Source organism: Polypterus senegalus, chromosome 16, assembly GCF_016835505.1.
Source record: "Polypterus senegalus isolate Bchr_013 chromosome 16, ASM1683550v1, whole genome shotgun sequence".
Classification (NCBI taxonomy): Eukaryota; Metazoa; Chordata; class Cladistia; order Polypteriformes; family Polypteridae; genus Polypterus; species Polypterus senegalus.
The window spans coordinates 33,586,555-33,606,024 of NC_053169.1; the positions used below are offsets into that span (position 1 = coordinate 33,586,555).

General features: G+C 38.4%; 1 protein-coding gene across 1 annotated transcript in view; it reads right to left on the minus strand.

Moving 5' to 3' along the window:
- Positions 1-265: 265 nt before the first annotated feature.
- prkn (parkin RBR E3 ubiquitin protein ligase) overlaps positions 266-19,470 on the minus strand; it is a 1,158,643-nt gene continuing 1,139,438 nt past the window's right edge. Inside the window, exons 11-12 of the mRNA XM_039738446.1 lie at positions 977-1,094; positions 266-718 (exon numbers count right to left, since the gene is read on the minus strand). Of these exons, the coding sequence (XP_039594380.1) occupies positions 609-718; positions 977-1,094 (228 nt within the window). The 3' untranslated portion in view covers positions 266-608. The remainder of the gene's footprint in view (positions 719-976; positions 1,095-19,470) is intronic.

Sequence of the window (19,470 nt, forward strand, 5' to 3'; positions counted from 1 at the left end):
TGACTATGTTAGTGGGTTTGACACTGAAGTTGTTGTAGACTTTCAGTATTCCGTGTCATTTGCCAGGGTGTCTTCTCTGTTGGTTGATAAATGTTATTATGAGGATATAATTAATGGCGCAAACTACACAGAAGCAAAATGGAACATTAGTAATAAAACAACAAAAGAGAGCTAAGCATTAGAAGGTGACATTTAAATCTATAGCACAAATGCAAACATATCTAATCTCTTTTAAATGTAAGAATCATACTACTGTGCTTTTCTGAATGCAGAATAAGAGAAGGAAAAAAAGACCAGCTAACTAAATGAGATCAGTCAAAGAGTCAAATGGCTCACAGATTGTGAAATTGGTTGGAGCAAAAAATGGCAGCCACAGTGGGTCTCCAGGACTGAGATGAGAACTGCTTTTAATCAAATATTGATTGACAAACACACTATTAGCTTCTCTGTGTTTGAGTCTATAAATATTTTAAAACAACAGGCAGAGATGAAAAAGTACTTTCAAACATGTTATAGCTTTTAATGAAATGATGTATCACAGTGTGCTTCAGCAGAGAAAGTCTTCAGATTCGGGGGTGTCTAATTCAGTTGTTCCTCCGTTAGTAGGTTTAGTCAAACCAGTGTATTCCCCTACAATTCTGGTTCCACTCAATGCCGCAGTGCCAGCACCATTCAAATTTGCAATTTGGTCTAGAGCAGGTCATGTGCATACAACCACCTGGTCACAAAAGCAGAGACATCAGTAAGTCAAACTAATTTATACAGTGAAAAGGAGAGCAGACAAAACATTATTGATCCTAATACACTATAAATAACTATCTGAGTCAGAAGACCATCAAACCTTTTTATGTCCCACCCAGCAAGTGAGTACAAAATATTTTAGTTTTATTGAGATCGAACAGAACTGTGTTGAACATTTCTGAAATGATGGCCTGCTACTGTCATCTTTTAGTATTATCAGTAGTAGAGCACATACCATTTTTTTCCACTGGCACTTGGCACTTGGGGCAGGGTTTAGTAGTATTCTTGATAGTTTCAGCTGAAGCATGCTCCCATCTGGCACGCCTGGCAGCTTCTTCATTGATCGTGTATGTCTGCAATTACAAATAAACCTTCAATTCTGAATTTTACATTGTACAGCTAAAGTAAAAGAACACTGAATATTATGCATTTTAAAATAAAACAAACCCCATAATTCAATCTTAAAATATTATCAAAGTTTATAAATATCCATCAGTCCATTCAGATCCCACTTAATTCAGTGCAAACACATCTGGAAATCTACATAGCATCAGGTGCAAGGCAGGAATCAAAACAGATGGAGTGCCCATTCACTGTAGGGTCCAGTCACACTCTTTTTTATATGGGGCAAGTTTAGAATCACCAATTAACCAACCACAACTACTGTACATCTTTAGGGTGAGGGAGAAAACACCAGAGTACCCAGTGAAAAATTCAATCCAACATGGGGAGGAATTCCACAGATTCACTGGGCCACGACTCAGATGCAGATAATTGCTTACCACTGCTCCACGATGCAACTAGATTATGAAAAACTACTTGGATTTCTTGATATTTTTAGATACAGAATGAAAAGATGATAAGTTTTAAAAGTAGGTTCATCAATACAGAAAATGTAATGTTCCATATGTAACTTAGGCCTTTCATGTGCACTGAAAGCTGCTTGCTGTATGTGAGTTCAGTTCCTCTTAACGCAAAGCAAGTTTATTTTTATAGCACATTTCATACCAATAGGTGATTCAAAGTACTTTACATAAAGATAAAAGACAATAAAATTTAATAAAATGAAACAAAAGGTAATACAGTTGTAGTTTAGTGCAAATAATTTTGAAAGACGTTTACCAGCGAAATTCACCAAAGCATTATTCGTAGTGAGTACTCCATGTTCACCAGTGACATTGTTTGCCAAATATTTTCGTAGAAATTTTCCGTGTGGCTTAGGCAAACATTTTTTTCCAGGCTCCCCATAATGCTTTGCGAGGCCAATATGACATCACAGACTGTTTCAGCCATGCACAGAACTTTTACGCATGCGTACTGTAAGACAGTAGGGTGGAGTGATGGCTCTGAGGCTAGGGATCTACGCCGGATCTGCTGGGTTGAATCCTTTAAAAGCATGAAGTGACTCTACTCCGTTGGGCCCTTGAGCAAGACTCTTAACCTGCAATTGCTTCATCCTGAGTATGACATTAATCTGCATCCTGCCCTCAAACTTGCACAGAAAACTTGGGGGTTGGTGGCAGGATTGGCACTCCAGCCGCAAAAAAAAAAAAACCTCACACTGTTCCAGTGTAGTGTTGAGGTGTTACCCATTGCATGGCTATATTCGGGTCCCAATCTGGGTCGTTCGTTATGTAGTGGGTGTGGCAACGTACATGCTCCCAGCAAACCTCTCTACTGGTAAGACAGTAGCGACACACTGCCAGATTTCCATTCCACTTGCATTTGACAAAAAAAACCCAAAAATCTTGCTATATTACCGGAAACGCACTGCCAAACACCGGACATGCTGTGAAATAATAAAAACTAAAAATGTATTACTATTTACAAATCTTTTTATTATTCTTGATGGAAGATAAAATTACTATGCATCTGTACAGATACATAAACAAAAAAGATGTTTCCGCTGGGCCTGGAGATGTAACTTTAGACAATAGAGGGCATGGCTAATGTGTGCCCCAGGACTGGCACTCTCTCAGCCTAATGACCTTTGTTTTATTTACTCATCGCTTGTTTGTGACCGACTGTTGCGTTTCATTTGTGGTAACCATTCAGTCTGCTTCTTTCGTTGTCTGTGGCACAGAGGCTGTGTTACTGCCAAGATCACATTTTTGGCCGCATTAATCAGTTCAGAAATGCGGTCAAGACTTTTTCCTACACTTTAAAGGCCTTTGCACCATTATAATACAGTCAAAACTTCTGCAGTTCCTCCTTCCCAATTGACTTCAATAAATGTTGTGGAGTTTGGCGAAGGTCGAAAACATTTCTGTGATTTCACTGAACTCAAGGCAAAGAGAATTTGGTGGGGTTCGCTCATCACTACACAGTATCTGGATCAACCAAAGGCACAAAAAATAAAAATGTGTTTAATTTAGATTTAAAAGCAGGAACTGATCGGGCATATTTCATATCTTTAGGTAGACTGTTCCATAGTGGCTAAAAGCTATTTCGTCCCATTTAGTTCCAATTCTGGGTACAACCAGCTGCCCAGTTCCTAAGGATCTAATTTGGTATATGTATATTCAACTAACATCTCTGTGATGTATTTTGGGCTTAAGCCATTTAATGACTTGAACACTAGAAGGAGTATCTTAAAATCAATCCAATGCAGGTAACTGGATCCCAATATAGAGACCTAAGTACTTTAGTAACCTGTTACCTTTCTAAGATTTAGTGAACATTCAGGCAGCATGTTGAACAAGCTGCAATTTTTTAATTTGCTTTTGAGCAGGCCTGAAAAAAAAAGCTTTGCAGTAGTCTAATCTGCTGAAGATAAAAGCATGAGTATGTTTCTCTAAATCTGTTTTTGACATCAAACCTCTGAGTTTAGAGATGTTTTTGACATAACAGAATGCTGACTTAAGTACAGTTGTAATATGAGTACTAAATCTAACATCTGCATCCAGATGTTCACCAAGATTTGTGACTTTTTATTACCTTGTAGTTGAGATAGGAAGCAGCTCTAAACCTTTACTTTAGTTCCAAATAGTATGATTTCTGTTTTATCTTTGTTTTCCAGAAGGAAGTTTTGCTGCATCCAGAGGTTTTTGTAGGCTCTTGCACATTATATCAGTAGGAATAAAGTCATTAGGAGACTCCAAATGTTACTCCAAATGTTTCAAGCTAATATGTTTTGGATGCAGAATCAAATTTCCATTAGCGTGACTGCCAGTGATCAGCAAAGTTCAGCTACACACAGCACCAGTGTCTTGTGTGAAATGTACACATGCCTTGCATATCTGTATGGGTTACTTAAGAACAGTCCATATTTTGGTCATTATAGACTTTAAATTGGGCCTTTGTGAATGAATGTGAGGGACTTGTGCCTGACTGAAATTTTGTTGTTGCCTTTCGTACATAACTGTCAGGACTCGCACCAACTCCTGGTACCCCTGAACTGGGTAAACAAGTTACAAAATGGATGGATAAATGGGTCAAGGCATTCACATTGTCATTTTGAGAACAATGGCCCTGTATCTTTTAGTTTTTATTATCATGCATTTCTGACATAAAATGAAGTAATAGAAGAATATTTTTCTGAGGGTGGCTTTCTATCTCATCGAGTGTGACTGTGATTTTTCCTTTAGCCTACAGTATCATTATCCCAGCTCTGTAACTACATCTTTTCTTTATGTTTTTTTTTTGCCAAAAAGTCATTTTGAGCATAATATGAAAATAACGATACTTACAGTATGTGGGAAATACAAAATATGATTATTTTATAAAAGGGTTGTAGTATCATTGTGTTTGCTGCCCTCTTGTGACGCAATAAATAATTCTTCAGAATTCTTCTGCCTCAGCCCTGCTCTTGTCTTTGGGTCTATGAGTCTTGACAGCAGGGGAAACAAAACCCCAAGATGTACATTTTCGCCATGAAATCTGATGACACTTTTTGGAATAACTTTATTTTGAAAAGCTATATTTTGATAGTAGCAGTAGACAAGCATTAAAGATTGTCGTGGGATACTTTTTTGCTCATTATATACTGTATTAGATTATTTAGTAACCAATTAAAATCATAATAAATGTTTTAGGTCAACCATAATGTGTGTTCATGAGAGTATAAGGAGGGAATAAGTTACAAAGAATTAGTTGGCAATTAAGTGACATATTAAGAGGCTCAACCAACTAGCAAACCAGACCACATATTTGTCTGTGTTCATGGATTTGAAACACACATCTGTATTATTCTTTTCTAAAAATTGGACCCATTATAAATTAACACCCATACTACTCTACTATTTTTCAGTACCCTCAGCATATTATTTATTATACTGTAGAAATACTGGGGGTGGCACAGTGGCGCAGTGGTAGCACTGCTGCCTCGTCATGAGGAGACCTGTGTGGAGTTTGCATGTTCTCCACCGTTTCTGGGTGCTCCGGTTTCCTCCCACAGTCCAAAGACATGCAGGTTAGGTGCATTGGCGATCCTAAATTGTCCCTTGTGTGTGTGTGTGTGTGTGTGTGCCCGTGTGTGCCCTGCGGTGGGCTGGTGCCCTTCCCGGGATTTGTTCCTGCCTTGCACACTGTGTTGGCTGGGATTGGCTCAAGCAGACCCCCATGACCCTGTGTTCGGATATAGTGGGTTGGATACTGGATGGATGGATGGATGGATAGAAATACTGGTCCATACAAGGAGATATGAGCCATGGAGAGACACCCAATATCATAATTTCAAGACAACAATATTTCTACCTTAAGACTGTCACTCAAGTAAGTCATTTTTGCCATTATCTGTCACCAGGTGATTGTAACTGCCCTTTCATGGTGAGCCTCTTCACATAGAGTAATGGCAGTAGTGAATAAATCCAGTTTCAGAGGTAAAGATCTGATCAGGCTCTAAAAATGGCTGGATGGACACTAAGACAGCTTAGCTGATGGCTGAATGAGACAATTTCTTGCCCATTTTTTTTCATACTTGACCTTTGCTTAAACTGTGTGATTACTTTCTTTTATTCTTTTTTTCTCTCTTATGAACGTTCTCTGACGTTTGATCATTTCCTCTTTCATTCACCAATCCCCCAGACAGACTTGATGGTGGATATGCCTTATCTAAGTGAACAGAGAAATGCTGTTTTATCTCTCTTGAACACTTGAAGTCCCCCATTAATGTCGCTCAGTCATTTTCCAGCCAGTTGACATCTTGCCTGAAGAAGGGGCAGGATTTGCCTCGAAAGCTTGCGCATAATTTTTTTAGTTAGCCAATAACAATTGTCATCGTGCTTGACTTCTCATTACATCCATAATGGCTAACACGGTACAACACCCTAGTACTACAAGCCAGCTTAATATAAAAAAACATCACAGGGCTGGAAACTTTCCTGGCAGCTAAGGTCTCAAGGCAGTAAACAACCATTAATGGATAGGTAGTCCATGATAGGGCCTACTTACACACACACTACAGCCAATCAACCTAACTTGCACAACCTTAGGGATGTGGGAGGAAAACTGGAGTACCTGGTAGAAAATCCACATCTATACTAATAAAAGGCAAAGCCCCTCACTGACTGACTCACTCATCACTAATTCTCCAACTTCCCGTGTAGGTAGAAGGCTGAAATTTGGCAGGCTCATTCCACACATCTTACTTACAAAAGTTGGGCAGGTTTCGTTTTGAAATTCTACGCGTAATGGTCATAACTGGAACCTATTTTTCTCCATATACTGTAATGGACTGCAGCTCGATGGACGAGGGGGGTGGAGTTGCGTGTCACATCATCACGCCTCCCATGTAATCACATGAACTGACTGTGAACGCAGTACGTAGAAAACAAGGAAGAGCTCCAAACAGCACTGAAGAAAAAACGCATACAAACATAATTATAAGTGCAGCTACTGCGGAAACAAAGCATGGTGTAAACCGTAAGTTTAAATTAAGTTTATAGACACGCTCCCGCTGCCGTTTGTTGTGCCTTCGTCGAATACTTTATTCGCGAGATACAAGTTTAATGAGAAGACACGAGGTATAAACAAGACTTTGGATCACTTTGTAACGGAGTTAAAATTGCTGTAGTGAGAAACTTTTAAGTGCCGGGTCTTAGCTAACATTAAATAAAGCCATGGACATCGCAACATCACACAAGAGAGCAGTTCACGTGAACTGACTGAACGCACAACGAGTGATCACTTCCATGCATCAAACCTGTTCAAAAAACGCATTACACAATTGACAAGGTAGGAAAAGAATATGCTCCGAGTTGAGCTCCACAGCTAACGCGGTCTTACGGAAGCAACTTTGTCACGCTGCCTCCAAATACTCACAGAAAAATCCACAAGTTAATACACATGCTGTCTCTAGAGTTTCTCCACACTCAATGTATTCCTCGCATCCCCGTTATACCCTCTGATCTCCCATTTCGATTCAAATGCCTCCAATTTCCAGTAAGGCTCTGCTTCGCGATGACAAGTAATAAGTCTCAGGGACAGACCCTACAAAAGGTTGCCATTGATTTGAGGCAAAATTGCTTTTCTCCTGGACAACTATACATTGCATTCTCAAGAGTGAGCTCGCACAGCTTCGTCATATTACAACCGGAGTGCTGAACTGACAACGTGCAATACAAAGAGAACTATAACAATCGTAATAAACGAACAATAAAACAGTGGAGAACCCGTGGATTAAATAAAAAGGCAGCTTCTATGGCGAAGCAAGGAAAAAGGATGGCCTTATAAGTCGTTCGTTTATAAAACAGCGGAGAAGCTGTGTACAGGTAAAGGCTGCTTCACAAAAAACCAGCGGAGCGCCTTATATGAGCAGGCAGTCAGCTAAAGAAGGGAATCAATAAATATCTATAATCGTAATAAACAAACAAAAAATAGCGTACAAGCCGCGGATTAAATAAAGGAAATGGGTACCTGAACAGTAAAGTAAGTCTCAAATAGCTACACAATAACTATAACAATCGTAATAAACAAACAATAAAATAGTACAGAACAGCGAAGCAAGGAGAAACGATGGCCTTATATGGCGTTCGTTTATAAAGCAGCAGAGAAGCTGTGTGAAGGCAGCTACACAAAAAAACAGCAGAGCGCCACACTCTGAATGTATTCCTCGCATCACCGTTATACCCTCTGATCTCCCATTTCAATTCAAATGCCTCCAATTTCCAGTAAGGCTCTGCTTTGCGATGACAATTAATAAGTCTCAGGGACAGACCCTACAAAAGGTTGCCATTGATTTGAGGCAACATTGCTTTCTTCCTGGACAAAACTATACGTTGCATTCTCAAAAGTAATCTCAGTACACAGCTTGGTCATATTACAGCCGGACTGCTGAACTGACAACGTGGTATACAAAGAGATCCTTAACAGATAGTTATTGGTATATTTTCCCTCAGTTTAAAAAGGTTTTCTTTTCTTCTTAATAAAAATTTAAAAGCAGTACTTCGACTCTGCGAAGTGCAGGGATTTTGCTATATATAGTATATATATATATGTAGATAAATATATATATATATGTGTATGTATGAATGTATGTGTATATATATATGTGGATATGTATATATATATATGTGTGTATATATGTAGAAATGTATATATATGTAGATCTGTATATATGTGTATATATATGTGTCTGCGTGTATGTGTATATATATACTGTATATGTATATTTATGTGTATGTCTGTATGTGTATATGTATATATGTTGTCACAGGCGACTGGGGGTGGAGTCTGAAGAACCCTGGAGCCCAGCATTTCCGCCACACCAGGAAGTGCTGGGGGGAAGAAGACAGGGGACACCCGGAGGGCTTCTGGGTGCGCAGCCGGCACTGGGGCGTGTCCACGGAGGAATGCTGGGAAGCAGCTGGAGCCCATCCAGGGTGTGATAAAAGGGGTCGCCTCCCAACAGTCTAGAGCGGAAGTCGGGTAGAAGAAGGATGGAGCTGGAGAGAGGACTGTGAAAGGCCCGGACTTTGGGGGATCGGTGCTGGAGGCACTGGGTTTGTGCACGAACGTACTTGTAAACATTGTAAATAAAGGAGTGTGTTGGGTGAAACAACGAAGTCCGCCTGTCTGTGTCCGGGTCCCGTTCCACAATGTATATGTGTGTGTGTGTATGAATGTCTATATATATGTTGAATATGTGTATATATATTTATATATATGTAGATGTATATATGTATATATGTGTATATGTATATATGTATATGTATATATGTTTATATGTGTGTGTGAGTGTGTGTATATATATATATATATATATATATATATATATATATATATATATGACAGCAACACTCATAGCAGTGACGAAACAATTACATTGACAATCATGTTACATTATTTTTAAAATGTTTCCCTTTCTTTTTCATGACTTCTATAACACACTACTTCTCCGCTGCAAAGCACGGGTATTTTGCTAGTAGAGAATAAACAACACATAGTCAACATTCGAGTGCAGAATGCCAGGTTTGTGAAGCAGAAGTGCTAAGATGAAAATTGCTGAATTTCAGAGAGCAAGCTCATTCAGTAGCTTTTCTTTACAAGCCAGATAGACTGAACAATAGCCACAAAGAAAAATAAACTCTGGTATTCAAACACTTCTGATCTGCTGAGAAAAACGACAAGCTAAGGACACCAGAAGGTACGGCTGGCCTAGTCCACTCTCCTCGATACAGAATGAAGTGATGAGAGAAAGACTGAATCATTTACAAGTGGCTACAGTTCTCTAGGGGCACAATAAAGGAGAGGTCATTTACCTGTCTCTTGGTTCTAGAGCTGTTAAAGTGCTGGACACAAGCCTGGTGATATCTACTATTTAGTTAAGAGAGAGAATTTAGCAGAGGACTGAAAGAGGTGTCTGTGTAAGTGTTTGCATGTTTTCCCTTGTATTCCTTACCTAGATTACTATATTAAACAGATATAGTAGCGTGTGCAGGATATTTAAATTGTAACAATAACATCCATCCATCCATTGTCCAACCCGCTATATTCTAACTACAGGGTCACGGGGGTCTGCTGGATCCAATCCCAGCCAACACAAGGCACAAGGCAGGAAACAAACCCCGGGCAGGGCGCCAGACCACTGCGAGGCACACACCCACACACCATGCACACACTAGGGACAATTTAGAAATGCGCCAATGCACCTAACCTGCATGTCTTTGGACTGTGGGAGGAAACCGGAGCACCCGGAGAAAACCCACGCAGACACGGGGAGAACATGCAAACTCCACACAGGGAAGACCCAGGAAGCGAATCCAGGTCTCCTCATGACGAGGAGCAGCGCTACCAACTGTGCCATCGTGCCACCCATAACAATAACAGTAAGTGTTTTGTAAGAGTAGAACTTGTATTTGGAAGGCAGAACAACTAGCTGTGGCCTGGATTATTGGAATAATTTTCTAAGGCTGTTTGTGTGAAAAACATCTTTTACATTTTTCAGCCTGTCAATTTAATTCATGAAAATTTGTCAGCTGCATTGACTTCACGTAAGAGAAGTTTTGTTATGCAGTATAAGGCATTGTGCCATGGCAAAAATGTAAGCAAACTTCTGGCATCTATTTGTAACAAATGATCTTGTCTTGTTTGTAACATTTCATCTGTTCTGATGTGCACGTTAGCATTCAGGAAGGCTACTAGATCTGGGACAATATATACCACATCATAAATCATACTCGTACATTCAGCACAATCACACCTAGTAAGTCATGTGCAAAAACAGGACCTAACTGAAGAACTTAAAGTACAAAAATATACATATGAATCAAACCAGAAAAAATGAAATGAATAAAAAACTCTGTAATAACTGATAACTCAAAAAACAGGAAAGTGTTATTTGTATTTGTTAAAAGCCATCCAAGAGAAAATTACATGAAATTACTACAAGGAAAAAGTATGTAAGATATAACAAAAAGCACAATTATTGCAAGCTAGGCAAAATAAAAAAACTTATCTTGAATTATTCCATTCATGTATTGAACCCACTTCTTCAGTGGGCCACAGGGACTGTATGCCAACATCTAAAAGAAGACTAGGGCTGCATGAAATTAATTTTCCTGCCAGAAGGTGGTGCACTTGCACCCTTGAAAGCTCTTTAAGATTTCCAGCTGATTAAGGAAACATTTACTAAGACAAGGATAGCTGTCCTAAGAGGAGGAGACAATATGAAAATGATGATGGAGTCTGACTGGTAGATGGAGTTTTAGTAGAATATGATAAAAAAAAAACATGCACAAGATGTTGCGAGGCCTCTAAAACCCAGAAAAGGACAAAAGACAAACCAGAGACAAATAAACACAACCAAGATAATATCACCTGTGTCTTGCTGCAATGCACATAAGCAATCCACAGTCCGATTGGAAGATGGAACTTTTAGCTGCAGTAGCAGTAGTAGGTTTTAGGCAGGCTAAACCCCATCCAGTCCATCTGGTATAAAAGGGCGATGCTCACAGAATGTGGCGTCTCGTTTGGACCTGGTCTCATTGGAGAGAGAACACCATGTGATCGATTTTAAAGGCAAATAGCCTGTCATTATAGCACCATTGACAGTGTGTTTCATTTGAATTTTTTTCTTTTGTTAGAATTAAATGAGGTTTTGTCCGGTTGGCACCCCAGTTATTTTTAGATTCGCCTTCCCTCACCATACACCCCACTTTATTTTTTGTGATGAAGAATTTGTTATCTGTGTTGTATAAAGTTCCTGTTGTTGGATTAATAAGGTTTATTTACTCAAATCTATACAATTGCCACTAGTCAGTGTTGGCATGCAAGTCAGAATCTTCTTCTACTGTGTATAGATGACAATGAACTTGAACTTAAAATGAATCTGCTGTTTGTTTTCATCTCCATTGGAGCATCTTGTTAAATCAGCCACCTAGCTTCTCTTCTTATTCTATAAAGTTTGAGATAGCATGTAATTGTATACACACACGTTCTATATATACATTATGAAGTTTTCAAATAAAATATTTTAACAGCACCTGTTGACTTTTGTTATGCCTCATCCACTGTTCCCTGTCACCTGAAATTACACAGTCCTCACTTGGCTCCTGTGTTCCTTCAAAATCAATTGAAAGTTGAATTTGTCACATAGTTTGAACATCATTCTGGCACTGACTCCATTATTAAATATAGAATTTGCTTCCTGTGTCTAGCTTTGATTTTTTGTTTTGATTACCCTAGCAGCTTAGACCTCTCAACAGTGTTTTTTTGTTTGGCCTAGTTCTTTTTTTTTTAACTACAACTTTTCAGTTTCTATTTTGTGGTACTGTAATTAGATTCTGCACTTTTCATGTATTATTATGATCTTATGTCCTCTGGTCATCTGACTTGTATCCTTGATTCCGCCCTTAAACAAGGAGATTAGAAGCTTGTGTCTATGAATACTGACATAAGACCTCGATATCCTGTCATATTCAACAAATTCATAAGAAGACAAATGTGGGTATGCATAAGGCGGGGAAGATGCTGCAGAGGTTGACGAAGGTGAAGATACTTGACAGGGTTTTTCTTTATTTAAATTTGCATGTTTTTTAAAATCTTTATTATTTAATTATTTCAGCTATAGTGGAAAAGGCAAGATTACAAATAAGCCAAAAATACACAGAGAGAGTTAAGACTGATTGTCAAAAATGGAACTGTTTAAAAAAACTTTTTTTGAAAAATGCGGCAACCTAAATACATTGTCGTGAAGTTTCTATAGCTGCTTTTTCCACTACAAGGTTATGAGTAGCTGGAGGCTATTCCTAAAAAAAATGTACAAAGGACACACTGACACACACACAAGTAAGATCTTCTTATTTTTGGGATGTAGGAGAAAATTGGAGATGAGCAGGCATTTGAAGGATATAAGTAAACCGTTTTCTTCAGCAGCTTCTATATTGGATGCCACTTCATGGTAACTGTACACCACTAGAAGAGTTGCCAAAAACAGTAAATCACAGAGTTCTGCATATATCTGACATAAGAAGCAAAGATCTGTAAGATGCCCACTAGGATCAATCGAGATAAAATAAAAACAGTCAAAATTGAAAGTTGCCCAAATTATATGACACATTTAGTATAAGGAGTCAAATGTTATGTTTACTGCTTTGCATAAGAATAGTCATTAATCTTGGTGTCAGGAAAATGCCACATAGTAAAATGTCTCATACTTAACCTGTACTTTCATTTGATGTATCAACTGTATACTGTTCCAATGGCCTGCTCACTGATAAACACCATATGAAATTAAGATTGATTTTATTTTCAAACACTTCAAGGCAGAAAAAAAGCTGTTTTTTAACTAATTACAATGAAAACTAAAACTAGTTAGTTTTTTTATATGTATTGTAGCGTGCGGCCGGGGCTGTTGCCTGGCTGGGATGCCACCATGCTGGGAGGACCAGGGGAGCAAGTGTGACCAGAGCGTTACCTTCCCCGGGATGCTAGATGGCAACCCCCCTGGGTTGCAATAGTGTGTCAGACTACCGCAGGGCTGCATGGGAGTTGGAGTGTGGTGCAGCCCTGTTGGGATCCGCAGACACCGCCAGGGGGTGCTGCAGCAGGAGCTGCTGAGCCCTTATGGGCAGTTCTTCCGCCACACCCAGAAGTGCTGCCGGAAACGAGTAACCTAGCACCTGGAGCACTTCCGGGTGCATTATAAAAGGAGCCAGCAGCCACTACTCAAAAAGCCAGAGTTGGGAGAGGGAGCAACGAAGCTTGACCCAAGGAGTGAAGGTGGAGAAAGATAAAGAGATGGAAGAGACATATGGTATTGAGCTGTGCTTGTGCTGGGACTGTGTTATACTTGTGGGGAACGGGGAAGGCGTTTCCCACAAGGGAAAAAAGAAAAAATAAAACTTGTGTGCCGTGAACCTTGTGTCCCATGCATGTCTGTGTTGGTTTCAGCTGGGGGTACAAGCCTGGTGGCCTACAATATATTATTTTACCTTAAATAAAGTGAGTCTTGCTTGCATCTTACACCTGATGCTATGAGGAGAGACATTGATTGTCCATGACCCTTCAATGAATTGAAATAGGAAATGAACAGATGGAGTTTATTTTTGAGGATCCATTCCTCAGTTTTTGGAAACGTCTCACACAACACAAGTCTATGAATCACAGTACAGTATTTTATACAAAATGTGCTGCTGTCTTTTACACCTAGGGGCTGGAGTTTGATTTAGAAAGACTAAAGAAAACAGGCTAGAAGTGGCAGGTCCTAAATACATGCTAGTGACACCGTGACACAATCTCCCAGATTGATCGCACAGTAATATTGTTGCTGCTGGCAACAAGTCTGGAGGGTTTTATATAATCTTAGGCTGCATATATTTCTTTAAAGGAACACTGTTTTGGAATTTCTTCATTTTTTTAGTTTAGAGTCAATTTGTCAGAACCACACCTTCTAGATGTTTCTAAACACACCTCCACCTGAGGTTTTGCAGCATGTAAACCAAACACTCTCCTCCTCCATGCCACTGCTGTTAATAATGAAATAGTAGTGGAATTAAAGCAAAACATGAAAACCCCTTTTAAATCCTAAAAGCCAAATTCCACCTTTTTGACATATAGGCACATTATAACACTAGAACCAGAGTCTATCCTCCAGATGTATTGTATTAGTTGTTAACAAAAAATACACTTCAATTGATTAGTTTTCACAATTCTGCCCCACAACAGACAGAACCTCATAATCACACCCTGCTTCTTTCAGTGGCAACCTTAAATTAAGTATCAGATCAAATTAATTATTTATTTCACCCCACAGCCATAACTTGCATTAAGCAGATTTGGGAAATTATTTTAATTATATTATTTATTATATTATATAATTATAACAATTATATTAACTGTTTCTGTAATTCAGAATTAAAGAACTTTCTTGCATTTTATACTTTAAAATGTAAGAAATAACGGAATATCAGTGTGTGAGTTTCAATATGTATGTGTTATCTAGGTGTCACCAACCTATCAGGTTAAACTGTAGAGATGTTTTCTTTCCTGCATTAAAGATATTCTGAGAAAAAAATGTCTGATGAGGATAAGATAGAATTTTGGTAGCCTAAGGTTCACTTAAAATATTAATATCAGGAGGAAAAATAGAAAAAGGGTAGGAATGTCTGGTTTGTAGGTACATTCCACAATGTTCTGGGTGTGGTGGCTAGTCATTCATTTTTAAAAAATTCTGTTCTTTCAAAAGCTCACCTGGTCCAGCAAAAATAGGTATTTTAATAAATTATGCAAGTGTTTGTTAGATATTTGTTAATTAGAAATCTGTCTCTTTTTTTATAGATTAGAAAAAAATTTCTACTCAGCCTTCTTGTAATTATCAGAATCTGTTAGGGCAGGCGCCTTCCAGAGGCAGTGTTTCTGAAAATCTTTCAGCTATTTCTTGTATTCTCTGTTGTTTACCGCCAATCATGTTTTAATCTTACTTATACAATGATTTTAATTAATGTTTGTTTTGTCTATTTGGAAGTTCATGAAAAGTGATGTAGAAGAGCAGGATATTTCATAATACCATATATACTCGCGGATAAGTTGGGACTTGATTTTACCATATAATTTTCTGGTATTTTATAATGTCGGTCATATAAGTTGAATGAGGAAAACTCACGCTATTGGTCCAAGAGATTATGACATGCTAGTGCCCACCCGAGAGAGTAACCACGGAGCACACTGCCTGTTTTTTTCTATGTATTGTGCCTTTGTGACCACACGGTAATACACAAACTATTCCAAAGTGACGTTTGCGCTGTTTTGTGTTTTTTTGTGTCTCACACCCTCATACACCTTTATAGCAAGAGCATCCCTTATCTGCAATGGAGAGTTCGATTAGAAGAAAATATTAAGCTCATTTTAAATAACACGTCATTGAAGTAGGGAAAGAAATTGGCAACTGCCCTGATGCAAAAAAATTTGATGCGTCTGAGAAACTGATGCGAGATTGGAGGAGGCAAGAAGATGTAATGAAAAAAATGTAAGTGTTGCATTTTTGAACGGGCGTATAAGTTGGGGTCTGATTTTATGATCAATTTTTCGGGTTTCAAGACCCGACTTATACCTGAGTATTTACGATCGTTTATGCACATGTTTACTTATGCTTTATGAGTGTATGAGTGTATTGTGGGCCCACAGGTAAATGCAGGGCAAAACAGAAACAGGAGAGAGGGTCAACCATAAAAGCACACACCAGGTATTTGTCTAAATAGACAAGTGCCATTATATTTACAGGTATTTTCACAAAATGGGGAGAAATACAGAAAGAGGAAGATGGTGATGTAAAACCAAGCTAACTATGCTACTCAAGAACCAAATCAGAACTAACTGTATGAATTAATGGAAATAGAAAAGGGAAGCACCAAATTAAATTCTTCCACATAATAAATAACTGCCAAAAAGGCTGGCTAACCAAATATGTATGTTTCAAATATTTTAGCACATGCAGTACGATACCACTTAACTAATCTATACTAATAAAAGGCAAAGCCCTCACTCACTCACTCACTCACTCACTCACTCACTCACTCACTCACTGACTCACTCACTCACTGACTCATCACTAATTCTCCAACTTCCCGTGTGGGTGGAAGGCTGAAATTTGGCAGGTTCATTCCTTACAGCTTCCTTACAAAAGTTGGGCAGGTTTTATATCGAAATTCTACGCGTAATGGTCATAACTGGAAGCAGTTTTTCTCCATTTACTGTAATGGAGATGAGCTTCAACGCCGGGGGGGAGTTTCGTGTGACATCATCACGCCTCCCACGTAATCACGCAGTACATAGAAAACCAGGAAGACCTCAAAAAAGCGCTCAAGAAAACATGCATTATATAATTGAGAAGGCAGCGAAACAATAAGAAGCGAGCGAGTGACATATACAACCATATTCATGAGTTCTGCTACTGAAACAAAGCACGATGTAAACCTACACTTTAAATTAAGTCCATAGACAGCCTGCCGCTGGCGTTTGTAATTTAGTGCCTGCCCATATAAGGCCGTCCGTCCGCGGCAATCCAATAGCAAACTCCCACTAAATATTCACGGGTTAAGGACTGTGCTTATGCAGAGGAAGATGAGATGGTCAGGGTGGTGTTTGGTACAAACTCAGCGAAACTGCGAGAGAAAGTTTTAAGTGCCAGGACTAAGGTAACATTAAATACAGCCATGGACATAGCACGAGATGGCACCAGCACAGCTGGGAAACTTCGATGCATGTACACCGAGCGGCTCACGTGAACTGACGCAGTGCACAGATAAAAAGCAACAGTTCCAAAGAGCGCTGAACAAAACCGAATTACACAATTGAAAAGGCAGCAAAAATATGAAGCGTCTGATACATACAAGCATATTCATAAATCCAAAACAAAGCACACGTTGGAAAAAGTCAATGTCCCGCTAAAGGAAGACAATGTAAAAAACCGTGCATGCAGTGTGTCAGGTCTCAGATAAAGAAGAAGACGAGCTGTTTATTGATGCAGTAAGAAACGAATCGATGAATGAAACCTGTCATCTTTACAACGATTGACAAACACGGAATGTAACTTGAACACAACACATCCTACAAATACGAACCTGATTGAAAGAAATAATGATAATCAAATCCTTGATGACAGCAACACTCAGTAACACTCACAAAACAAATACTGTATATTGACAGTCATGTTACGTTATTTTTAAAATGTTCCCTTTTCTTTTCTAGCTTTTTAACACACTACTTTTCCGCTGCGATACGCGGGTATATATATATGTATATATGTATATATATATAACCCGATCTACATACTCGAATAATGGATACTTTATTCGCCATCAATGATTGTTTTGGTAAAGCCATACTCAGTGTATTCATTAGATGAGCGGTAAAAAGTAAGAGCGAGGAGGATGACTTATTGAGGCATGCAGGCTGTAGTGCTTGCGTCAACTCTATCTGAATTGCGATCACATTTGAAAAATATATCTTTTCAAGTTCTATTTAGTCCATATGTGTCAAACTCAAGGGCGGGCCACATCCGCCCGCGTGTAATTATATCCGCCCCGAGATCATTTTATATACTGTATTATTGTTATTAAAGCCGGGTATATGAAGCGCTGGTAACACAATAAACTACAGATCCCATAATGCAGCGCTTCAGCTGCCTTGCCAAACACTTACCGAGTTAATCAAGTTATTGCGAAGCTAGCTCACACGATGCTGAAGAGAAAAGTTGATTCTGAAAATAGAGCCTTTAAAAACCGATGGGAGGCTGAGTATATGTTTACTGAACCCGTGTGTCTCATTTGTGGAGCTAATGTGGCTGTAATTACAGAATTTAATCTAAGACGGCACTATGAGACAAAACATCAGGTTAACCTGAATGCAATGCAGAAGATACAGAAAGCAGCATAATTAAATAAGAATCTGACACTTCAGCGGACGTTTTAACCGTGCACAATCACAAAGTGATTTCAAGTGAAGCTGCTTTTATGGGAGACACAAATGCACCAGTGCACCTTGCCCCACTTTCCCTGTTGCCAAGTAATGTTAAACCAAGTCGTCACTACGGTGTTCCCAAATACGCACTTTGCTGATAAACTGAGCGCACTGAGTTTGCACGGCGCTTTGGTGACTTTGAAGAACAAAAAAAGTCCGTCTACATGCGGCTCGAACCTTGTGCATGTTTGGTAGCACATATCTGTGTGAGAAGCTCTTCTCAGTGATAAAGACTAACAAAACAGCACACAGGAGTCGCCTCACTGATGAGCACCTGCAATCCATCCTGAGAATCTCCACAACACAGAACCTCACACCAAACATAAACGAACCTGTGGCCAAAAAGATGCCAGGCGTCCAGCTCTAAAATGACATATGAGCAAAGACAACTGAATGATTTGATTTGTTATTGCTGAAAGGAACACATTTTATTTATATTTCTAGGTTTTGTTATGCAGCATGTTCATATTTGAATTTGTATAATTTTGACAGGATATATTTTTATGGAGAGCAAAATCTTTTGGGATATTTAAAATCTAAGTTTATTTTTATATAAAATTACATAAGAGTAAAGAAATTTGAATGTTTGTTCTTTTAACGTTTACTTTATTTCTAACTTGTATAATTTAGACAGGATAAATTTTTATGGAGAGCAAAATATTATAAGTTGTTTAAGGTTTGAGTTGATTTATTCACGAATAATATTCCTGTCTGTTTTTACCATTCCTACCAAAGATATTTCTGTCGACTAAATAAAAATTCCTTCTATTTAAAATTTAAATAGAACTTGAACAAATCGATAGTTCATAATATCCACACAGACTTGCACGTAAGAGCGGAGTTATCCGTTTTAACAAGCAGCGTATTGCACTGATCTGAAATAGCTGTGTGTGTATATATGTAGATATGTATGTATATGTATATATATGTTTATATATGTGTGTGTGTATGTATGTATATATATATGTATTTGTGTGTGTATGTATTTATGTGTATGTATTTATGTGTGTGTGTATATGTATGTGTATATATGTAGATATATATGTATATATATATGTGTATATGTATAGATATGTATATATATATATATGTTTATGTATGTGTGTGTAAATATATATATATATATGACAACAACACTCATCACTCACAACAGTGACAAAACAATTACATTGACAATCATGTTACGTTATTTTCAAAATGTTTCCTTTTCTTTTTCATTGCTTCTTTAACACACTACTTCTCCGCTGCGAAGCGCGGGTATTTTGCTAGTGTATTATATAATGGTTAAAACAGTACTGGAAAAGAAATGTATGATTGCTAGTTTGCTAAACT